This window comes from Vigna radiata, chromosome 7 (assembly GCF_000741045.1).
Source record: "Vigna radiata var. radiata cultivar VC1973A chromosome 7, Vradiata_ver6, whole genome shotgun sequence".
NCBI classification, from domain to species: Eukaryota; Viridiplantae; Streptophyta; class Magnoliopsida; order Fabales; family Fabaceae; genus Vigna; species Vigna radiata.
Window position 1 is genome coordinate 31407673 of NC_028357.1, and position 25679 is coordinate 31433351.

Below are 25679 nucleotides of genomic sequence, written 5' to 3' on the forward strand. Positions count from 1 at the left end.
AATTAGTTGAAAAGAATATACAAACATTATATTATGTAGAAGAAAATAAAAATTAAAATGAAGGTCAACAAAAAGTTGTATATTCTATATTCAAAGTTGTATCAGCATGTTAGTTGATTAAGAAAAGTAGTATCGTCGTAATATAATTAAAATTAATTAAATGTTTATCCCCATACAAAAAGTGTTGAGACAAGAGAGAATAGTTTGAGTTAGGTAAGTGTTAATAATTGACGGCACAACAGTGACCAAACACTTTTGTGACAGATTGTATCATCAATACCTTCAATCAATGAACATAAACTATACGATGATATTATATTGTATGATTTTTAAGAAAGTACAAAAAATGTATTAAAGTTGGAACCTTTGTGAAACAAATTAATGATTAAGCAAAGTATGTTCTAAGATTAGGGTTGGAACCCTGTTGGATCTGAACTGTATGACTTGGTTGAAGGCTTCAAGGAATGAAATTCCCTCTTTGGTGAAGCTTGCGTCTTGACAATACCGTTTCCTTAACGCAAAGGCCTATATCAATTTTATACACAACGACGCAACTCCATTAATTACCCATTGCTTCATACTTATTAGTTTTCCATACAAAATTAATTATTTTTTTCACAAAATGATTAATGTATGATGTTGAAACTAGAAAGATTAAATGTTCTGAAGTTAAATTTTCTTCATTTAGACCTATGCTTGTTTAGAGGGACTTAACCGGAATAAGACCAATAATCCAATATATAATTAATACCAAAATGTATGTCATTTTTTTTTTTATAATTTTGCTGTTGGAATCAAATTATAGGTTACATATTATTGTCATGTTCTTCGCTGAATTATTTTTTAGGATAATATTAATAATAATAATCAAACATTTACAATTTTTTTTTTGTTTCTAACGATTAAGATTGCAAACGGGTCTTGACTTTGTACTTAAAATTAGAAAAATATTAAAATCTTACTACAATAAGAAAAATAAAAATGATATAAGCAATTGATGTAATGCGGCATGCCCATGAAGAAGAAAATATTGGGAAGGTTTTGAGATAGATACTGTTTTTCTATTAAAATATATTTCATTGTTTACGTATATTCCTTTTATCATTTTCATGTTATTTGTGCATGTTTTGGGAGTGGGTTAGGTTAAATTAGAGCGTCAAAATGGTCATAATTTGTGAGTCAATTCAACTCATCATGGGTTTAGACCGGATTGAGTTTGAAAAAATTGAATTTTTTTTTATGCGGGTCAAATTTCAACCCGGTTCTTTTAAACCCGGTTCATACGGGTTGAACCCGTGGTTGGCTGGGTTGGCCCGCCAACCCACCTATCTAATTTTATTTTTTTAATTTATTATTTTATTTATGAAATCCTAAAAAATAAAATACACTCTTCACTCACTGTGTATACCAAAAAAGTAACCTCTGCTCTCACAAATCACTCTCACGTAACTTGCTCTCATTTACGAGTGCTGTCACTCTCACTTCTTCACTGAAATTCTTCAAGGAGCATGTTTTTTTTGTATGTTTTTGTGTTTATTTTTTAATGACATTTGGATTATATTGTACTTTTTATTATTATTATGAATTGTCTTTAGTTTAACATAAATTTTTTTGTTTGGGAGTAAAATTTGTTTAAATTTGAATATAAAAAGTTTGTAATTTTTTTATTTTAAAAAAATTGTAATTAAATGAGCTAGTGAGCCAACCCGTGGTGGGTCGAGCCGGGTTCAGATTTTTCTGGCTCACTAATAAATGAGTCAGGTTGGATTGACTCACTAAGTAACCAATCCGTGGTGGGCTGGGCCGAGTCAAGCCGGATTACCCGTTTTGACAGCTCTAAGTTTAATAGAATATCTATTATTAAGTGAAAATTTATAATTTAATTTTTTTTATTATTAAGTGATAATTAATGACATGTACAGTGTAATTTAACTTTTTTTTTTAAAAAAAATAGGAATTTAAACATGTAATTCGACTGTGATTTTAACCGCTTAAATTCCACGATAAAAATGAAGTGTTTTTTTTATATAGTGGTTGGTACCAAATTTAATTTTCAATTCGTGATTAATTATGATAAAAGATTTAGAAGCACAATATTCAAAATGGTATAAATATGTAAATTATGTAAGTAATGATTATTTTAATTTATTTCCTCATAAATAGACAAAAGTACAATTTATTTTCACATTTCATAAATTTATATCGTAACTCCAATCTTAAATATACATATAAACCTAAAGGAAAAGATCGAACTTTAAAGTAATCAAAATTAAGGAAGAAAGTTAAAAGGGTACATAGTAAAATAACTCATTCTATTTATTATGATTTGTTTTGGAGTGTGTAATAGAAGTAATCTGTGTTACAACTGTATATATTTTTACTATCTAATAGGCCTACTACGTTTTATCATAATTATATGAACTACTTAATATTTTTTTAAAATAAAATAACTTCTATAACTTCATATTCCAATATCCCTGGCAGCCTAGAGTGGGAGGAAGAAGATGTTAAATATTTGGAATTTGAGTTTTTAATAGGATAAAAAAAGGTACAATAGCTTATAGTTGTAAAGAATAAAACTATTTCATTTATAAATTTTGAAAAACTATTTAATCTATTAAAACTTGAAAACACACTCATCTTTTAACAAGACGCAAAACAAAGGGTATAATTTTATAACCAATTAAACAGCGGATTCTATGAGAATTTTTAACTCAAGGAGGGTACTTGTAGGAATGTTGTGCTGTTTTTTTTTTTTTTTTTGTTAATATATAGTCTTTTTCAAACAGGCATTGTTACAAATATTAAAATATTATTTCTACATAAAAACAATTAATAATATTTTTTTTAATTTGATGAAGAAATGAATTGATAACTCCAATAATTTATTATTTATTATTTAAAATTTATGTTGAAGAATCATCGATACTCAAATCCGTAAAATTTTTAAAAAATTATAAAACATAAATATGATAGAAATAAAAGAATTTGATAAATATTCCAGAAGTATATATTTATAAGTTTTTTTAATCTTTGAATAAAAAATAAAAAGTTAATTAAAATATGTATGAGATGTATTAATTTTTGTTATTATTAATATTATTCAGTTATAATCATCACTATTTCATGAGTATGTATTTATATGTTTCTTTTAACCTTTGACTAAAGACAAAAAGATAACTAAAATAAGTATAAGATGTATTAATTATTTTTATCAGTTATATATATATATATATATATATATATATATATAAGTTATTTAAATAATGGATAATTTGTTAAATTTATTCGGTTGAAAATATATTTCTAAATATCTCAGCGTACAAGTATATTAATTCGTTTTTTTCTAGATGAAATTTTGTTTAATGGTGACATTTGTTTCCTATAATATAATAAAGCTTCATGTCTTTCTTTTACGTCTTCCAGTAATAGATGAAACACCATTGAGTCTTCTGGTAAATAAAAACGAAAAATTGAAAATGTAATTTTTATATAAGAATGTTCAAGAAGTAAAATGTGTATATATATATATATATAATAATTTAAAATAGGGTTAAATAGGTTTTTAATCCCTATACTTTGGGACGATTTTGGTTTTAATCTCTCTTTCAAACTAAAGTACATTTTATTCCTTCAACTCTAGAAAACTCGGGTTTTAATCTTTTTTACCAAATTTTTTTAACTTTATTTGTCGTTTCAAACGCGTTTCTCAGTTAACATTGAAGCAAAAATGTGTCAAACATTGTAAACAATCCAAATGCTATAATGAAACGTGTTTGAAACACCAAATAAAGTTAAAAAAATTTGATAAAAAAGGACTAAAATCAAAGTTTTCTAAAGTTGAAGGACTAAATTGTACCTTAGTTTGAAAGAGGGACTAAAACAAAAATCGCTATAGAGACTAAAAACATATTTAATCCTTTAAAATAAAAAAAATATTATAATATGATATATAATATAATATAAATTAATTTTTAAATTAGACTAAAGACTAATTTAAATACTAATTTCTTGGTAGTTAAAACATTGTAACTAATATTACAAACCAATATTTAAAGTTTAATCCACAAATCAATATTAATTTTTTAGTCATAGAAATTATTTTAAATATCAATATTTTTTAGTTTATAAAATGATATATAAATTAATTGCTAAATTAATAATTTTCTTGCATTGTATTTATACACGTATGCATTGTATATAAATACATTTTTTATAGTAGAAACTCTGCATTCTTACTATTCCTCCTCACTGTCACTTAGAGGGTCATATACTAATATATAACATACTATTATTGTAAAAAAATCACATAAAAAACAAAGGATAAACTAGTGAAAATATATAACAATATTATGTCACTAACATTATCCTCAAACCATAACCAAGGAGTTCAATCATACAAGCTTGATTTCCCACCTTTTATTACACACTCTCCATCTCTTTCATAAAAATTATTCAACAACAAAAGTTTCTTTTTAAATAGAAATTCATTATCAACTCTAAATCATCAGTTAAGTTAAATGCTCATCGTTTTAATATTTTTACAACTCAATCATCATTATTCATGACTTAGACTCTACTTATAGAAGATCGATATATTGAACAAACACTGAGACTTTTCACCCACCATTTCATTTCTGCCTCTCAGGAGCTATAACTATAGATTTACATCTAGACACGAATCTCTCTTGAATATGGTCGAGATAAACTTCTTGTATTGATGAGGTCCGATCGTTTTCCATATTAAAATTTTATATTGTAGGAACCTTTTTTGACTCTCACAACCAAATATATTTCTTTACGTGACTCTAATAATAAGAGAGTCAGGATAATCTCAATGAAATATCTCTCATTACAAAACCTACCATATAACCTCAATATAGTACATCCTTCCTAGGAGTCACTACATATGCAATATTCACACAAAACACATATATCATTTCAAAAGCTTTAATATACATAAAATGTAAGTATTTTATCTCAATTTTCGTTTACAAAAACAATTACATTAATATATATATATATATATATATATATATATATATATATATATATATATATATATAATTGCTTTAGGGTTAGCAAAAATATTTTAACTTGAACAAATATATGCTTACTAGAACGAAAATTAAGTAAAAACTTAGTTAAATTATAGTGTCATTTTCACTTGAGCAAAAATCATTTGCTTGAGAAAAATATTAAAGATCTCACCATTTGCATCATAAATAAACCATAAAATAGCTCAATGTTATTTCTAAAGAACTTAATTCGTCAATTCAAATCTTCTCACATGTTATCAATTAACTAATTTGATACATCATGCTTAGATTAAGACTTTTGCCTAATCTTATTTCTATCAAAATAATTCAATCAAAACATACACAATCATTACATAATTAGTGTTCAATATCACAAACACTTGTTACAGCCTTATCCTCATCACCATAAATTTGAAAGAGTTTCTAAATTCTTTTAGTTTCTCTTAACTTAAAATAACTATTCCTCCAAACAATTGCAGCTTGAGAGATACTAATACCTCCTTTAGTAACCAAGTATAAAGTATCCAAACAAAATACAAATTCAATATAAGATAGATAAAGTTGAGAGAATCATTGTTCTCAATTGATTCTACAAATATTTATGACTAAAACATTATAAAAATTAGAGAATAAGAATTTAATAAAATAAATAGAAACTTATTTTATTTTGAAATCAAATCAGACTAAAATGTTCCTTATTTCACTAGCTACTTAGTAGTTCCAAAGATTTCTGAGATGTATAAAGAATAAAAGAAAAAAAACTGAGAAGAGAAGTAAGGAAGGATAAAGGGTTTGAGAGAAAACATGAAAGATAACAATGAACACGAGAGTATAGTTCTATCACTTTTTTTTTCTTCCTATCCTTCTATTTTATTATATTATTACTTAATTACTCTATTATTTTAACTACCTCAGAAATTAGAATGCATAAATGAGAATACAATTTCTTGGTGAATAAAAAAAAGAATAGAACTTTTTATGTCATTGAATTATAATTCACACACATAATAATGTTATTAATTTTAATGCATTTTTGAAAAAAATACTTTAAAGGTAATTTTTATTAATTAATAATGTAAAAAAATAAAACAACAATAATATAATAATAATAGAAATTCAAATACCTTGTGAGATATACAAAGAATGCCAAGATGATAAGTGTTGATTTTACACTTAAAAATTAGGAAAGATGTAATTAAAATTAGGAAAGTTGTACAGGAATTCATACATCAAGGTGGAGTGCTGTAAGAGGTTTTTCGCTAAGCCAAAAATTTAATTCCCTCAGCTAATATTTACTTTATTCGCTCAGCACACCAGAACAATTCGCTGAGCGAATAAACTTTTGAGGAAGAGTTGCAATTAAATATTTGCTTAGCGAGCGAGCATTGTGCGCTAAGTGAATTAGTTATTCATTTGGCTTTTACATGGAAAATAGACAGAGAAACGTTTTTCAGACAGTAAGAGAAAGGAACCATAGAATATTGCAGACTTCAGGAGACTACTCAAGGAATCCAGACAACATTGTATGCAAGGGATTGCAAAACTATGTACGTTCAAGATGACTAGGAGTAGCTAATTCTCTCTTTTGTTGGAATTGAATGTAATGACTGACATTTGATGTAATCTTCCTTTTCAATATAAGTTGTGTTCATATGCTTTTCTTGTTTTACTTTTCATTATAAGAAAAGCAACCAGAAGGAACGATGTTAGGAATAGTTTCAATTTTCCTGGTCATTGGTAAACATCAAATCTTAATGCAAAGTTTATGTTTAATTACTTAAGGAATTAATAATTGAGCATAATTCTTTAGAACTTGTTTTAAGGGATTAAACCAAGATACTGTGATGTTAATGTTTGAAAGCAAATTATATTGTTGAGATAAGTTACTGTAATGGTAGTCATGAAGTTAATTCCAAAGAAGCTTTTTTCCAACTTTAATTTCAAACTTTAATATTCTTGTTAATTTCTTCCTTTCAGTTCACTGAATCAAATTGTCTTTGTATTGTTAAATTGATTTTGATAAATAATTTTAATTAAACAACTTAACTCAAGTTCTCTTAGAAGAATGATACTGGATTTTATCACTGTATTATTTGTAATGATTTGGTATAATTGTCAAAAAGTTATCAAAAGATGAGATAAATGGAATTTTTTAAAATATTTTAAGTTGTTTTTATTTTGGTGCATTTACTTTTAAAAAATTATTAGTAATTTTCAAACCTACACCTTAATTGGACCTAATAACTCGTCCCTATCTTTTGAGCACGAATATGAATTAAATAAGGTTTATCTCTGATCTCGCTATTCTTTCTCTAAATAAAGTTAGTTAAATTGTTTAATTTTAATTACTATCATCAATAATTATTTATATATTAAAAATTTAATAGTTTAATTAATTTAAGATTTAATTATATTTAATGATATCACAACAAAATTTAAGAGATAATTGTAAATATAATTTATATTATTAATATTTGAATATATAAATTTAAGACTCATTTACTGATCTAGGATAAACCATATTAAAATAATATAAGATAAAAATTAGAAAAATATTGATCATAGATACAATTTAGTGTTCATTATAAAATTGAATAACAATATAGTAGTTTTAAGAGTATCAGTGATAATAACGAAAGCAAAATAATAGTTATAAGAGAGATAAAATGAAAAAAAAAAAAAAAGAAGAGAAAAATTGATCTCACTTACTGTATTATTTTTCAAATCTACTCCCTTCTTTATCAGAAATACTCTTCATATACAAGAATAAGATAGATAAAAAAAATCATATTCGACACCAAAAAATAATTATTAAATGATATAATTGTTATCTTATTTTAGCTTAATCACTAAATATATTTTACTGTTATAACATTTTTTTAATAAGTTTCATAACGAATTAAAAATATAAAAATATTTGAAAAATATCCTAAGATAATACTTATAAAAATATCAAATTAAGGAAACAATGATAAAATAATAATTAATTTTTTTTTTCAGAATTACGTGTGGGATAACTGATTCCCTCCCGAAAAGAAATATATTTAAAAGTAGACCTATATCTTTATAATTAAGTTAAATATGGTATCATACATTTTTCATATAAATAAATACCAGGTAGTTATTGATTGATTAATCAAAATAAAATATAAAGATATCGACGTGATTTTTTAATCAGATTGCAAATCTTATCAAACCAATATCATATCGCGGTGTTTATATATATATATATGTCACCATTCTCCATTTTTTCACAACAGAGAAAAATCACAGAATTCATCGATCCAAAAACATGGGTTCTCAATCTAACAATGGCATCAGCTACCCCACTTCAGAGGCCAATCTCTGCGCCAACAACTGCGGTTTCTTCGGCACTCCTGATAAAGGAAACTTCTGTTCCAAATGCTACAAGCAACTTTGTCTCCAGGTGCAGCCTTCTGTGATAGACTCTCTCTTATGTCCCTCCGCGCCGCAAGCGCTTCTTGACGAGGTAAAGCCATCCTCTTCGGTCGAGCAGTCGCCGCCGTGCGCGGCTGGGCCTTCCAAACCCAAGAATCGATGCGGGCATTGTAACAGAAAAGTGGGTTTAACCGGGTTCCTGTGCAAGTGTGGGACCATCTTCTGCGGGGTGCACCGTTACCCGGAGAAGCACGAGTGTACCTATGACTTCAAGGCTGCAGGGCGTGAAACGATTTCTAAGGAAAATCCTACTATAAAGGGTGACAAGGTGCAAAGGTTTTAGGTTTTTTTTCTTAGGGTTAGTGTTCTATTTTAGGATGTGTCTTTCTACTAGTTTGGAAGTTCTCACGTTTTTGGTTGAAATTGTATGCAGTGTAACCATTTTTAAGTAAAAATTTCAAATTATAAGTCATGCATTAACAATCAGTTTGATTTTAATATTCATAATTTTAATACTGTGCTCTAAAATAACGACCTATTCTATCGATTTTTAACAACGGTAACTTACGAATTTGTTTTAGAAATTGAAAACGGTAATATATTAATGTTATTCTTAACTTTTTCTAACCAAGAAAACTATCTCTTTCTTTAAAGAAAAAGGTATAAAATTATTTAAAAAATATTATTAAAAGTTATATATATATATATATATAGTACATTTTAACAACGTGTATCAGGTGATAGTGACAAAAATATCCTCGTATATTATGAATTCTAAGTTTTAAAGTTAAGGATATTTAAATAATTTTCATTCTCAAAAACTAAAAAAACTCAAACTCTTATTCACACCTCTCATTCCTCTCAATCATTTGTCTTTCATCACTTTCACTCCAACTTTTTCTCTCTCGATCTCTTCAATTTCATCATTTTCAATAACCTCTCTAATTTCATCATGTGCAGATGTTAAATCTTCATCTCTTAAAAACCTAGGTCAATTACCAATTCCTTCATAATTTTTTGTAAGAAATTGTTTAATAGCATTTCTGATTTTTTCCAGGCGAATTATCAATTTCTTCATATGTCTTGTGAAAATTAGATAAGACAAAAATTAAAATCAGTTTTTTTTTTGTAAGAAATTGCTTAACAACAGTGTTTCTCATTGTTTTTTATGTGGGGCTATGACAGATAAAAAGGTTTGAGAGGAATGAGAGAGGTGAATAAGGTTTGGGGTTTCTTTTTTTAGTTTTGAGAATGAAAATTATTTAAATATACTTGACTTTAAAACTTATAATCCATAATATATGAGGATATTTTTGTCTACTATAATCCGGTATACAATGTTAAAATGTACCAACTGAAAAACAGGATGTTAACAAACCCATATATATATATATATATATATATATATATATATATATATATATATATATATATATATATATATATTACAAAATAATAACTAATACTTTCAATATTAAATTTTTATTTTATTTTGAAAGAGAAATTTTTTTATTTATTTTAATATCTTCTAAATAACTAAATTTAGTTTTTTTTCCTCTCTTAGAAATAATTTTTTTTTCTTAAACATTATATCATATTTTAAAGTATTTAGGGTATTAAAAATGTTTTGCAGTATAATTATGTTTTTCATCTTAGTTTTGTACTATTTTATATTTATCCAGAGTTTTTATTTGTCAGCAATTAAATTCTTATATTTAAAAGTAAGTAAATTTATTTCAGATTTCACCATTTTTAAGAGCAGTTAAATTCATATATTAATTCCGATTAAAAGTTGTGATTCCTATCATTTTTAATTCCAATGAGAACTCTATTTCTAATTTTCATATTAAAATCAATACACTACTTTAGCATATATTAACACGATTTCAACCATATTTCAAGCGTATCTGAAAATTAGATGTAATTTGTCTTTTTTAAGTCAAAAAAATGTATTAAGTGTCGTTAAATATTGTTTCAGACTTCTTCTTTTCCATTTATTTTCTTTGGCATTTTTCTATGTAATTAAAAATAATAATCTCTTAAAACAGAAACACATTTATAAATAGAGTAAAAATTTAAATACAAGTACATCACAAACATATAATTTTCTAGCAACGGTAAAAAAAATTGTGACAAAATTGCAAACTTTTTTGGTACAATTTTTGTGTAGACAAAATTGTAAATCTTTGTCATACACCATACACAAGTCCTCTAATATTCACTTCAAACCAAACTTTAAAGTTCTTTTAAATATTAAATTACATATAAATGTTTATAATATCACACATTTTATTTAAATAAATAAAATTTAACTTATATTTATATTTTAATATAATTTGAGTCCTTCAAAATATTATCAATTATAGTATTTTTATTCACAAACCTAATGTCTTTGGTATATTTATTTAAAATTAACTATTATTCTAATTAATTATTTAAAATTAACTATTTTAATATTTTTCCTGCATTGTCAATTAATTATTTTTGTAATTTCCAAAATATTTTTGATAACATTTACTTTATGATTGTTGTGAAGAACAAGAAAATGTGTTGAAAACATAAAATTGTAGGAATAAATTTTGTACAGTTAAAAATTTGTATGATTAAATTTTTATACAAAACTTATTTTGTACAATTATATGTAAAAAATAAGAAAATGAGTAATTATAAAATAGTAGAAGGTTTAATAAAATGATATAAGTATAATGTATACATAGATTTTAATTATAAGAGTTCATTTTAAAAAGTTGTTATTTTTCTAGAAATTCTTTTTAAGTCTACTTACTTCCTCTTCATTTGTTTTTCAATCAGACATTACCTCTGAGCTCTTTGGTTAATCTAATCTATCAGAATTAACATTTGAGTAAGTTCATCTCTATCTTTTTTAGAGCACAAATTGTTTTGTCTATGGTTTTTATGAGTTGTATATGTTGTTTAATTCTCTTCAATCTGAATTCTTTGCATGTGTTTGAGTACGGTGATAGGTCAGATAATTGATCTGAATTTTTCTTCGTGTAGTTTGAGTCACCTATACAAGTAAACTGGGGGGAATCTCTAGAGCTTAAAGATTCAAAATCAAGGTAAAAATGAGCTATGAAACTACACCATTTTTTGTGTGTGTGTTCTGAAGTTTTTAAATTCTGGAAATATTGTTTATTAGCTTTTAAGGTCTGTAAATTGTTGAAATTGGGGACTGATGAATATATTTACATAGTTGTAACTACGAATTTTGTGAATTGTTTGGGCAAATTATAAATTATGTAAGTTGTGATTTTTCTATGTTGAGAAATCCAAAGGGTTTGTCTAAATGGAAAAAATGAGTTAGAAACGAGGAGCTTTTGGTATAAAAGTGGGAAAATATTTATATAAATCAATTGGAGTATCTTGTAGTAGAAAAATACAATTTAGTATGACTCTGTTGGTGGTGTTGGACGTCCAACACGGCCTGTTCTCTTATGTATGAATTGTTCTTTGATTTTATGAATTATGAGTAAGGATTAGTAATCTTCATGGTGAAGATACTAATGAAGGATTGACATGTGTAATGTATTGATGAGGATAGACTATTCTGATTTGACTAAGTACTTAACTCATATAGAGGAGAGTACTTAGAGTGTGAGAGTTGAAAAAGATGACTATAAATAGATTTAACTTATGTTGAAATCTAAATATGAATGATTTATCTTCTTGTACAATTTGATTCAAAATATAACAATGAGACGAGGAGGTAAGAAGACTCGGATAAGAGAAATCATTATTCTTAGCCTAATCAATACATTAAGTCTTGAGAAGTTTTGGACAGTTTATGATTTTCATGAAAAAGTAATAATATGATATAGACAAGTAATGTTTGAATTATTGCTTGCCAAGTTAAATAAAGTGGGTAGAAATGTATAAGATCTTTTATTAGGGTCATAATTAATGCAAGTTAGTTTTATAAATATAGGTAAAATCTTTTATTATGGCCATTATAGTTAAATTGTTAGTTTGATTTTAAATGAATCTATAGCTTACCTTGTTTTGTTTTGGTTTATGTCTTTACATTTAAGATCGTTTTATTCACAGAATACAAGTGAGTAGCAGGCTGCCTAAGGAATTATTAAGAGACCAAATTTGAAATGCTTAAAAATACTATAATTATATTTTGTACTCATATAATATTTTAAAAAACTATTTGTGATTTTAGAAGACTGTATATACTTGTGTTATCTGTTTCTCTTTATGCTCTAATATTGAAGGGCAACATACCAGATTTATATACCAGTGATGAGGCAGTTTAAAATAAAATTATGATTTATAATACACATAACTCGATATCATTTTTAGCATCAATAAAAATTAATAGTTACTTATAATATTTTAATTAAATTTTATTCTCAAATATAATTTTACAATTAATTTAATAAAACTATATTAAAACTAAAATAAAATTTGAGATTTTATTTATCCTAAACTTAAAAGCAATGGTTGCTAATACCTTGAAAATATTAGATAGAAAAAGTAAATGTATTTTAATATCCGTTAAACATAAAATACATTCAATTATTTCTTGATTAAGTAGGAACTTTTTTAGGAAGATTTGGAATTGTTTAACTTTTAAAACATGAAGCAATATATAATTTATTATGCGTTAGAGGCTGACAAAGGTATAAAGACACCGCCAACCTGTTTCTGTCACAACCGTCAAATGTCCTTGTTTTAAAATAATTAATACTTAACGTGGAGAAGCTTAGGACAGCATGGAGCTAGTAATACTGGTCACTGATAATGTTATATATACTCCATAGGCATAAAAAAGTTGTGTTATAATAGGTCTCTTTAAGTTAATCTCTTATGTGGTTAGTAATTTCCTTGTAGATAAATGGTATTATGAATAACATATTTTGTTTACTTTATTATACTAGCAATGCAAGTTTTTGGACAAATACAACTGTAAGAATAAGAAAAACTAGCATGTTTTGTGATTTGTTTGTAATCCACGCCCAAGGTTATCAATTATTAATTATTGCATTCGTGAATAACACATTGTTTCTCTGCTCTCATACACCTCATTATTGCCATATCCATATAATCTTTCATGATATATTTGTTATTGTTCATTTCAAGCATACCAATGTGACGACAATGTTTCTTAATTTTGTTATGGGAAACTGTTATAAGACCTGTCCATTTGTAACATATACTGTTGGAGCTTCTCCACAGCACACGGGAGAATATAATAATCATTGTGAAGGTTCTGGATAGTTTTGAGTTATGATGCAGTTATTTTTTATTTCAAGGTATATGATGATAGAACAGAAGAGACGATATAATAGAAATAAGCTGTAGAAATTAGTTGAAACGTAGGGTAAGGGATGGCTTTTCTGTGTATTGGGCTTCAATTTATTGGCTATTTTATAGATATTCATACACCGCCAGTGAGTGGCACTTGGCACTTCCTACTTTTTTTTGCTTAATTGAGGAAGGTCCCATGACCGTTGCAGCTACTGATTATTATTTTCCATAAATAACTTTCAACATACTATAGTACATACCATATTGTGTTGCTGTGATTAATGTACATTTTTGTAGATATGTAGGCCAATTTTAACAATGCTGAACGTATGTGACTGTTATAGGTTATGAACCATGGTAAAATTATAGCAGACAATTGATTACAAAAGTTCATGTAGAAGGCTAGACAAACTCACCAGCAGAAGGAATTTCAGGACAATATTGCACAACATCGGCCAAAGAAAGCTATTCGGATTCGCTGGAGGTTGGTTTATCTAATGTAAGTCAATTCGTAGCATACATGAATGGTTTGATTTCACGATTTCTTGGTAAATATGTACTGATAAGCGTTTCCTTTTCTCAGAAGGAAAGAATGAAATATCAGAAAGACTATAATAAGGAATCAATTAAGAAGCTAGAAGAGAAGGTGATGGAGAATAAGAAAAAGTACGAGGAATTTTGTATGACATCTACTGCAGAGGTAGTCATTTGCTAAACCATATGTTGTCTCATGCTAATATAACAACAAAACATCCCTCACAACAAATTATAACATTAATTCATTGTAAAGAATTCAGGAGCAACTCATCTCACACTTGTTGGTCCTGTTAATCTTCCCTGTTATTTTCTGACTCAATTACCTAAGTTATTTTCGACTATATTCTATTTTTGCTCGAACATTGGAAGAGTCAACAAAGAATTCTGAGAAGAAAAAATAGATTACAATATGATAATAGTAAGTCAATTGTCAGTAGTAAAACATTTCATGCTCATAAGTGAATTATCATTTCTTAGATGGCCATTGTGCCTGTTGAGGAAGTAGTCATTTTGAAAAGTTTACTTCAGAAAGAGACTCTTATCAGAAATGCTACAGAAGGGGAGCTAAATCGTCTGAAAAGTCAAATGAAAGAACTGAAAGATCGGGAGGTATGTTTTTTTGCTCCCTTTGTACTTTTCACTTTGCATGTGCCTTTTTATGTGACTTCTGAATTAGTTTTACACGTGTATGTATATGTCTCCTGAATAGGCATCAAGAGAGTCACATATCTTAAAAATTCGTAAGATGTTGGAAGATGAAGCACACCAGAAGGAGAATCTCAAAAGAGAAATAGCCAGATTGCAAAGTCAACTGCTGCAATTAGGTTTTAATGTTGGAAAAGTAAGCTATATCTGAAGTGCACGAATATCATATAGTAATTAATTGGCTATATTTCATGTTTTCTTATAAAAGGGAAATAAGACTTTTATGTTATTAGTTTTGATTGAAGTAGAGTGATTAAAGATTTATAAAGCTTCTAGGATTTAAATGGTGATTTTTGTACTTGACTGTAAAAGCTTAAAAGGGTATCATCATTACTATTTAGTGTCTACTTGCAATCCTATATATATCTAGGAATATTATCATCATTAGGTTTTCTTCTCCTCTATGAAGACATGAAGGTTCAAATAGTTTCCCTAAACTGCACAAAACCTTAACTACTTGAATCATTAGTTAATCTCTTAATCGTTTTTAAGACATCGTCATGTTTCTGCAAATTCTTCATGGGTTTCTGGTGCATTTAGAGAAAATAAGCCATAAGTTTACTTGACCTTGTAATTATCTACTGAAAACACTTCTGACTGCAATTTGATCTTGCAGAAAACACAAAAAATTCTTCGAGTTGGATCTGAGAAAGTTGCTGGTGGTTTAGATTATTCTCCCTCTTTCCTAGTTAAACATCTACAGCAAGCTTCAGCAAACGGAGAGGAGGCCTCAGCTGCCAAGCTCTTTGAACAAGGCAGTAATTATTTATTTGCATCTTGAAAACTTAACATTTTATGTTGATAAATATTACTTTAAATTTAGAAGATATTTTGAGCTGATAAAGTCGATAATTTAGCAGGTGGATTGCAGAAGATTCTGTCATTGCTTGAAGCAGAAGATGCTGATGTACAAATCCATGCCCTGAAAATAATAGCTAATTTAGCTTGTGAAGGTTTCAGTGTTGCCAACTTAAGCTTAGAAACCTTTTATATATAAAATAGCAGTCTAACATCTATATCAACCCTGATGTTGCAGAAAGAAACCAGAAGAAGATTGTAGAAGCAGGTGTACTTACGCCCTTGCTTTCACTCCTTAAGAACTCAAAAGATGAAACCACACATAGAGTTGCAGCAAGCGCCATTGCCAATTTGGCAATGAATGGTAAATTTCCACAGATAGAAACTTAAAATAAATATTTACTTGCAATTATTTATCTCTTTTTTTGGTTTGGTGTCTGAACAGAAACCAATCAAGATCTCATTGCGGCTCAAGGAGGCATTAGTTTACTGTCAATGGTAGCAGCCAATACTGAAGATCCTCAGACCCTTCGAATGGTTGCTGGAGCATTTGCTAATCTTTTTGGAAATGGTAAACTTTTGATATTATCTCATTTTTCAAGTTACCATGTTTATCTGCACTGCAGATTATTGTTAGATAGACTGTGCATTCAATCTCATGATCAGACTCATTCTTTGCCTTTTAGTTGAAATGTAGGACGGATGCATAGAACTTTATGGATGCTCTTATTTATGAGCCAATTCTTGGTAACTTTTTTTAGTTGTATAGATTTGTATATTTATTTATAATGAATTAATTTATTAAAAATATATAATTTTTTAGAAACTTATCTGAGTATAAATTTAATTTAATATTTATAAATTAATTAGGAATAAAAAATTTGAAAAGTGATTATAATAAATAACAATTTAAATATAATTATGGTAATAGAAAAATTATTATAATAAAATATTATAATTATGTTTTTTTTTGTAAAATTAATTTTGATAAATATATATTTATATGGTTAAAATAATTTATGTAATATTTTTTCTGTGTAATACATTAGAAAACTAAAATTAAGTAATAATATGATTGTAGGTAGAAATATTTGAAAAGAAATTTACTGTAAAGTTAAAAATTAGTAATATGAGTGAAAACATATAGGTTTATTTATAAAAAAATATATTTAAAGAAAATTTTAAAAAGTATAGATTTTTTTTTTTGAAAAAAATTATTTAAAAAAAATATACGTTTAAAGTATAGAAAAATATAAAAAATATTAATAAAATTTAACAAAAAATTTAAAATACAAAAAGTATAAAATTCAAAAATTCAAATTCAAATTTAAATTTAAATTCAAATCAGATAATTATTTGTTGATGTATTAGTTATTTAATTAAATGTAAAGATTAAAAATATAAATTACTTAGTAATAAAAGTTTAGTTTTGAAGAAAAGTTAGTAATTTATTTGTAATTTTTTTTCTAATTAGTAATTTTAATTTATGTTTTTGAATTTTATGCTTTTTGTATTTAAAATTTTTATAAAAATCTATTAAGAGTATTTATATTTTACTACATTTAAGATTTATATAATTTTTCTAAATAAATTGTTTTTAAAAGAAAATCCATACTTTTTTAATATTTTCTGTAAATAATTTTTTTATAAATAAACCTAAATGTTTCAAATTCATATTACCAATTAATCCTTCTCTTAAAGTTAATTTAATGTCAATAATATCATCCATACTTTTTCAAGTATTCGATGAGTGTATCAAATATATTGAATTAGATTGTCACTCTGTTAGTAAGGGGTATGATAACCATGTTATTTAATCTACTTGGTTTCAAAACGAAGATTAAATGAAAAGTATAAATGTAGTATAAAACTCAAAATACCAAGTGGTCTTGGAGCTGTTTGTTCGATCGATAATTTAAATTTGTCTTTAATTATAATGTAGGCATTAAGAACATTGTTGGTAACCTTACAAGTTTGGTGTTCCTCTATATATTTAGATAAACTACAAATAAAGATAAGGGATGAAGGTGGTCTCAAGGCACTATTGGGAATGGTCAGATGCAGACATCCTGATGTACACACCCAGGTTGCCCGTGCAATAGCCAACTTTGCAAAATGTGAATCTAAAGCATCTACTCAAGGTAATACCTTTTATATATATATATATATATATAAACAACTACGTTGTCTTTAAATTGATATCATTCATGTGTTACTCCCATTATCTTATCATCGTACATATTCATGTTCTCTAGCAATGATATTGTTATTGCTTGTTATACAGGAACAAAGGTTGAAAGGTCTTTACTTATAGTGGACGATTTGCTTCCGTGGATTGTGCAAAACGCAAATAATGAAGTCTCGTTAGTTAGGCGTCATATTGAGATTGCTCTCTGCCACTTAGCAAAATTTGGTGAGCACTAAATACATCGTATCCATCTATACGATTTAGATACTGAACATTGTATATGTCAAAGAGTTTTTGTTTGATATGATACAGAAGCAAATGCAATAGATATGATCAGTGGAGGTGCAATGGGAGAGTTGGTTCGAGTCTCAAGAGATTCTTCAAGAGAAGATATAAGGATTCTTGCACGTGAAACACTGATCTCCAACCCTGCTTTCCATGCTGAAATCAGGAATTCGGGATTGAATATGGTTGAATAAGCTAAATGTTTTAGAAATTCAAAAGAACTTCATGATGATTTAAATTTTTTTTTTGGATTCATTAATCTTGAATTTTTAATTTTGAGTTACAAATTAGAGATGAAAATGCAAAGAGGAAGCGTAATTGTTGGAAGTTCTACATCAATTAGAAATAAGACGAATTATAATATATAGGTGAGGTGCAAATCTCACCTTACAAGCCGGTTTTGTGGGGTTGAGTTAAGCTTAAATTCACTTTCTAACAGTAATTGAAGCATGAAGTAGAATTAAAGAATCTTAGGGAAAGACGTGTTTCTCTCTTTGGCTTCAATTTATTTCTTATCTCTTCAACTTTTAAACCCTAGGTTCTTTTCCGTGGAGAGCTGGCTCTATTTGTTGAAATTATATGTAATAAAATTAATAGTGTATTTTGTGATGTTAATCAACATGTTTTTCCTTATTAAAGTTAGTATTTGATTTTTATGCTCAATGTTTGCTGTGACTTGATTATACATGGCTTGATTATTGGTTCTTAAGGTGTTTGAAAATGTCTTTTGAATCTAAAACTGAAATTGAATACCTAATGGAGCTTGTATCTAGTTATAGAACATGATTTATTGGTAATCTCAAAACTTTTGAACTTAATACATGGTTACTTTTTAAGAATTCAAGAATTTTGAACTTAATGATTTATCATAGGCTCAAAGTCACTAAGAATAGAATTCGATTAATCTTATGAGTTGGTTTTAATATGAATTTGGAGTTGAGATGATTAAGTATGCATGAGAATGAAGTTGATGAAATCTAGTTTTCACAATTGTAAATACTTTATATTAAATTTCTTATTACACACTAACTGTTTGATAAAAATACAAAAAATAGTTTCTTTGTGTTTTTGTGATATTTGTTGTTTAACTAAGTTGTGAATTGTAAGAGTTATTATGTATTGTACAATTTCATGTGAAAAGAACAATATTTATTATTTACTACGTAAAACCAACCAATGAATTTGTCGTTACAAAACCTAATTGCAGATCAAACATGTAGGAACTTCCAAAAAAATCTTACACAACAACCAAACTAATAAATCCACACACATCATCATTATGTTTAATAATCCTAGTTCAACCAACGTTTTTTAGTAAGAGATTAGGTAATTTACAAAAAAAGAGCACGTGTAAACAACCTCGTTGTCATAAAAATCCTTGTAGTGTAGTTGTGTTAGTGTTTCAACTTTGATTTCCTTCCCAGCCGTATGGAGTGGTCATATGGTATTATACATTAGTCCTTATCTTGTATGACAGCTCCCCAAGATCACACTCCCTTCCCTGCATAAACAATACTCTTATTTTTTAGAAATTAAGATTCCAGTGCAATTCCAAGCTTCTTGCAATTATAGTTATCATAGATAAAGAATTGTAAATTAAAAAAAGATAAAAAAGAACAATGGTCATTTGGTAATTGCATATTCTTCGTTTCATCAAATTACTAGATGAGAATTTAGCTTACAAAACTAATTAATGGGAATTATATAGTTTCTCAAATTACTAGATGAGAATTTAGCGATGTCTTACCAAGTTACTAATATGCCCGATTCATCATCTGCATCACAAAATTTTAATATTCATGTTTTTTTTTTCTATAGTTTCGTTCGGACTCAATTTAACAATTATAAAATAACTGTTTTCTAATATTAGTTTTGCATATTTTCATATATTTAAGGTGAAAGATTAAGTTATAATTAAAGAATATTCATTCTAATTTTTATACTATTTCCTTTCATTTTTAACTCTGCTCAATTGACCGCAGGAATATCTCTTTCACGTCAAAGGCTTGATCACAAGACCCTATGAATAATTAAATTGGAGTGGTTTGAAAGTACAATTCCTTAAATGTTATACTAATATTATTTTTTAAATCATTCACTCAGCAATACTTTCCAAGTGAATTATATTCACTAAATGTAGCTTTTTATGTAAATGATGAATTACACCTATTTACGTATGTATTACTAATCATGTTTATGATGTCCTATAAAGATAGATTTTTCCCTTTCTATTTCTTTAGTTTCATTTTTAGTTAGTTAGTAAAGAATAAATATACCTTAAAGGGGTTTTACATACATTATTATTTTACATTACAATACCATTATTATATTATAAATTGAAACAATTTTCCAAACTAGTACATCAGAAATTAAAAATGAATTATTGTGTGAATAATATATTGATATTTTTGAGATAATGAGTTTATTGTGATAATAAAATATTAATTAATATTATTTTTATCGAGAAACAGTTATACACTTATGTAATTCCCGTTAATATGTTAAAAAAACATTTTAATCAGACTCACGTTCAGATGAAAAAAAAAAAGTAAAAGTGAGAAGAGAGGGTTAAACAAATAGTTTAAAAATTATAATTAATGCTCTTTAATTATAACTTACTCCCTCCCCTAATTGTGTGAAAACTTGCATTGAAAAATAGTTCTTAGTAGCTGTTAAAATATGTCCAGCACTAATGGACAAATATATTATTATAAATAATAATTCCATAATTGATAAATAGTTACGTTAAAACAATAATTCAATTGTTAGTTAATGTTAATAAATAATTAATGAAATAAATATGATTTTAGTTCTTAAACTGTTATGCAAAATTAAAATTTATTTTTGAAACTTTTATATATGACACAGATTTAAAAAAAAATAATTATAATCATTTTAACTTAATTACGTTAATTGTTAGTTAATGTTAATAAATAATTAATGAAATAAATATGATTTTAGTTCTTAAACTGTTATGTAAAATTAAAATTTATTTTTGAAACTTTTATATATGACACAGATTTAAAAAAATAATAATTATAATCATTTTAACTTAATTACATTAATTTTTTTTATATGAACATTTAAATTGTTTATTCTATTTGATATGGTATTGTTTCAATGTCACTTGATAATTGTGTTTGACGTGCAAATAAAATTTCACCTAAGTTAAAATAACTGTATTCATTTAGAAATTACAATGTATCAAAATTTCAGACCAATTTCAAATAAAAAATCTATCTTTGTGCCTAGGAAGGATGTGAAGCGGGTTCCATATACAAGAGATGTGTTATAGTCATATAGAGATATCTAAAGATGTTAATACAATTACTTTCTGAACCAATAGTAAAACGGATGTATACACACCAAAAAATAGAGTTTCTTACAAAGTCTAAAGCCCTTAAATTTGTGAAGGGGTACCATATTTTTTCTTCTTATTATGATTATTTTTTGTTGACCATTTCATTTATATATGTAGTTTTGAAGTAGCGAATGATTAAAAAATTAAATAAACTCGGTCCATCAAGAATGAATAGTTAAATGGACCCGTGATCGGTGATCCTAAGTTCTACCAATTAGTCAGGTTACAGATGTAATAACATTTTCCTATGTAAATGAGTTATTACTTATACCCAACTAACAATATCAGAATATAATTTGTTTACTTCAACAATATTTATCAGACTACAACCTTGTCCGAAAAATATTAAAATTGGATTTTAAAAGTAGGGTCTTGGTAAAGCAGTGCAGGAGAACCTCAAGAAATTTGAAGAAAGTATCTGGAAGAACATTAAAAAGTATATAAAAACAGGTTGTGATTCTTGAATAAAAAGGAACAGTTTGTTAGCATTTTCCTTAAAAATAATCTGTTTGTTTCTTTAGTTGGAAAAATAATAGGCGGATAGCTGAAACTAAGGATAATATATAGCCGCAAGATGGAGAAATGTTTAAGGTTTCCAAGGAAGAAAAATAGGTTGGTAAGGAACCTAGCACGGAACTATATTAAGAGAAAACAAAATAAGATTCTTACTTTGAGGGAACAAAACAGTTGTCTGGCTCGAGGAAATTTAGAATCAGTTGACCAACAGATAGATGGCAGGACGCATGCAGTACACACAATACCATTAAAGAAGCCAAAAAGTCTCATTAGCAAGGATGATTGGATAAGCTTCATGTTATTTAGATTTTCAACCTCACTTTAGTGTTTTGAAGAAAAAAAAAAAAAAAAAAAAAGAGGTTCAGTGCTTAGAATAAAAACATGTTTGGCGCAAAATTCATAGGTTTAGTATGGAAGACAGTGAGACAGAGGGTTTAGATAATAAACACTCGGGAACGTTGTGTCTTGGTTAGTGTTGCCTTTTAATGAAAGTGAGGATGACTGCCTCGAAAAGGAGCTTTCATCAGACACTGCATGTGTGTGTACCAGTTGCTTCATATACACATCTCCTTCCTACTACTATACTTACCAAGCCTTTTAAACACTTATTACGTTTTTCTTAACTTTTTTATATTGTCAAAAATTACTGATAAATATATAATTATGATTTCACGTTGTTGTCATCAAAATCAGAGTCCAAAATCGGATACTGTATTGTAAAAGGAAAAAGAAAAAAAGAAATTAATGTCTGTCCAACAAAATTTCCAATCTTACGTAACTAGACTGTTGTGGACAAGCCTACTAAGATGTTTGATTAATCAACCCGCAGTCAAACTGAAACAACCAAAAACTGTGGTCGTACATTCATTACTGTTACTGTTTTTGCTGCTAGAAACTGATGGATGATACATATAATCACGAGACAACCACGAGCACTCCATTGTCATTGACAGAATTAAACTCACCACGGATATAAAAATTCATCTTCAGTTTAATTACAGTCTCGAAAACATGCAAAAGAAAACATTATATATCTCCTAATAATCAAAATGACACACAAATTATCGAAGCACGAAACCTGGATTCCTACTTTCAACATCCCTAACTAAATGAATTTCTTGCCATCTCCCCCATCACCACCACCAGCAGAAAAACTAACTGTTACATTGAAGAGAACAGCAATGTAGAACTCATGGCGACAATGATGAGAGAATTGGAAGGTATTATTTTGAACTTACGAAAATAACATGACCTCTACTATTTAGCTTATTGGAATAAGCTTTGAAGTCAAATTTGGCAATAAACTCTTGTTGATTGAGAGCAAGAATTTATTGAATTAAGTTGTTTTATCCAAACAGACTCTAGAAGGGTGGGCGATTGGATGCCCAGAATGGCTCAGATGGCATTTGAACAGAATTGAGAAGGTTAGGCAAACCATGGAAAAGTGGAGCAGTTGCATCTCCTCCTCCTAGAAGCTGTGACTGACCAACACCACTTGCACCGGGTGACCCAATTGAGCCTCCTTGCATTTGCAGCGAAGGGTCTTCATCCTCCAAAGGAAGCCTCTCGTAAGCAGCGTTGCTGAACGAAGCAGCCATGATCACCACAGGCCCCGAAGCAACCAGCGTCCCAACCACACTCCCTCCCACCACCTGTCCCTGCCCACCGGCCAAGTAAATGGTCAAACCGGAAGCAGCCGGTGGAGCAGGCGGCGGAAGGAAAGATCCACTGAGGGACAAAATCTCGAACCTTCCATGGAGAGTGACAACCGCACCAGAAGAAGCCGGTTGCCTGAGAGTGACGTTGGTGACTGTGCCAGTCCCACTCAAGATGCAAACCCCTCTCTGGCGTTTCCTGGCGAACTCAGACACGCTGTCAACGATGTCGCAGCCGTCTGCCACCTCCATCATGTGGGTTCTCATGGCGTTGGCGCTGTCGCGAGTGATGATAATGGGTGGCTTGGGTTTGTTTTTGGAGCCGGCTGGTCTCCCGCGAGGTCTCCTTGTTATCTCAGCCTCACCAGCACCTTCATCGTTGTTGTTGCCGTTGTTGTCTTCGCGGTCCCTTTTCTGAGCGCTGCTGCTTCCGCTGTTCTCGTCGTCGGTGGCTTGGTTTAAGGTTTGGAATTGGTGCTGCTGCGGCTGGTGGTGCAGATGGAGATCTCTTGGATGGAAAGGAGGGGGAAGGGACTGACCATGTGCTGTGATTGGATCCATTCTGATTCTATCCTTGAATGTATAATTGAGTGTCGTCTATGGATACAGACAAGGATTGTGAAGGTCTTAACACTAGCTAGAACTTCATTTGCATATGCTGGAAAGTATATATATATATAAATGAATTTGGCAATTCTAAATATATGTAGATGAAGGAAAGAAAAATATGGAGTGGATGGAAATGGAAGGAAATTAATGAGAACAAACTGTTATATATGAGCAGCAGTGAGTGGAGTGTCCTGATTCTCTTGCTGCTTTGCTCGTTGAAGATGTTGATGATTTGATGATGCCAAAGTGGTGATTGAAATCAGTGATGGAGAGAGATTGACCTTAAATTGACTTGTACTTGAACCTGCTTTCTCTAGAAAAGTTCAATTCCTTCCCCCTTGAGGTGAAGAAAGAAAGAACAGGTCGAAGGTTGTTCTTCTATTTTGGGAGAAGCAGTGTTGGGTTAGGGTTCGATTGAGAAAGACAGATCCAAACTAGATTTGTTTGCAGAAAGACTGCGTGCTTATGGGCGGTGAATGGGTCCCCATCACTCTTTCTCTCTCCCTCAACAACATATACTCTCTCTGTGTGTGGAGTACATCATACATCTATCACTATTATTTATATTACTCTCATAAATAAAATCTTTAATTTTATTCTTCAATGCATTAAAATTTTAATTTATTTCCATTTATGATTTAACATGGAAAAAATGTTTTCTTGTCAGAGTTATTAAAACATAATTAAATATTTTTCATTACTCTGCTTTAAATGCTTTAATTTCACTTTCAATAAAACGCTTTGAATACTTTACTTAATTATAGGAGTCTTCTTCATTTTATTTTACTTTATCAAAAACTTCATTCAAATTTAGATACGATTTTGAAACTCCCATGCAGTTTAAGCTTTTATACATATATATATATGCCCCACTCTTTTATATGTTTTTTTTCCAAATTTTAATATCACATATTATTTTTTCTTTTATCATTTTTAGGTATTTCTTTCAATTAACTTATACATATATGTCTATTAATTATGGATAAAAGAAAAAAAAAACATGGATACAGTACCATATATATTTGGAGTTCTGTCTTAATGTAACTAACATATAAGATGCATATTATCAAAGTGAAATTCAAAATATGATCCAAAAAAACACCTATATACAATAGTATTAAATGTGAGTATTCTTAAAAGAAACTCAGTAAAACAAAAAATTACACAATGGTATTATTATAATTAAGATTTAGTGTACTAATTTGTTTCTTCAAAATATATTGGAAAATCATATATATATATATATATATATATATATATATATATATATATATATATATATATATATATATATATATATATATATATATATA

General features: G+C 28.0%; 3 protein-coding genes across 4 annotated transcripts; 2 read left to right on the forward strand and 1 right to left on the reverse strand.

The window, feature by feature from the left end:
* Positions 1 to 8331: 8331 nt before the first annotated feature.
* On the forward strand, positions 8332 to 8781 carry LOC111241970 (zinc finger A20 and AN1 domain-containing stress-associated protein 7-like). The gene has a single exon (XM_022782770.1). The coding sequence runs from the start codon at positions 8332 to 8334 to the stop codon at positions 8779 to 8781; it is 450 nt and encodes a 149-aa protein (XP_022638491.1).
* A 5348-nt stretch (positions 8782 to 14129) lies between these two features.
* Positions 14130 to 18592, forward strand: LOC106766300 (kinesin-like protein KIN-UA). Its single transcript, XM_022782655.1, has 11 exons — positions 14130 to 14211; positions 14296 to 14412; positions 14727 to 14858; positions 14959 to 15090; positions 15571 to 15709; positions 15815 to 15907; positions 15991 to 16116; positions 16198 to 16323; positions 17750 to 17893; positions 18037 to 18165; positions 18253 to 18592. Exons 2-11 carry the CDS (start codon positions 14305 to 14307, stop codon positions 18417 to 18419), a joined length of 1296 nt encoding a protein of 431 aa, XP_022638376.1. The 5' UTR covers positions 14130 to 14211; positions 14296 to 14304; the 3' UTR covers positions 18420 to 18592.
* Positions 18593 to 22931: 4339 nt separating this feature from the next.
* Positions 22932 to 24892, reverse strand: LOC106767066 (AT-hook motif nuclear-localized protein 26). 2 transcript variants are annotated; one of them, XM_022783454.1, is made up of 2 exons: positions 24526 to 24892; positions 22932 to 24354 (listed from the first exon to the last, which is right to left on the reverse strand). In XM_022783454.1, exon 2 carries the CDS (start codon positions 24316 to 24318, stop codon positions 23464 to 23466), a length of 855 nt encoding a protein of 284 aa, XP_022639175.1. In that variant the 5' UTR covers positions 24319 to 24354; positions 24526 to 24892; the 3' UTR covers positions 22932 to 23463. The 2 variants fall into 2 exon arrangements, with proteins under 2 accessions (XP_022639175.1, XP_014507373.1); XM_014651887.2 differs by having other exon boundaries at positions 22932 to 24415.
* Between the last annotated feature and the right edge of the window lie 787 nt (positions 24893 to 25679).

Excerpts from the sequence above, each read along its gene's own strand:
- LOC106767066 (XM_022783454.1), bottom strand. The coding sequence starts at position 24,318 with ATGGATCCAATCACAGCACATGGTCAGTCCCTTCCCCCTCCTTTCCAT.
- LOC111241970 (XM_022782770.1), top strand. The coding sequence starts at position 8,332 with ATGGGTTCTCAATCTAACAATGGCATCAGCTACCCCACTTCAGAGGCC.
- LOC106766300 (XM_022782655.1), top strand. The coding sequence starts at position 14,305 with ATGAAATATCAGAAAGACTATAATAAGGAATCAATTAAGAAGCTAGAA. Across the intron at positions 14,859-14,958 it reads AAGAACTGAAAGATCGGGAG|GCATCAAGAGAGTCACATAT; the intron begins GTATGTTTTTTT and ends TCTCCTGAATAG. Across the intron at positions 15,710-15,814 it reads TGCCAAGCTCTTTGAACAAG|GTGGATTGCAGAAGATTCTG; the intron begins GCAGTAATTATT and ends ATAATTTAGCAG.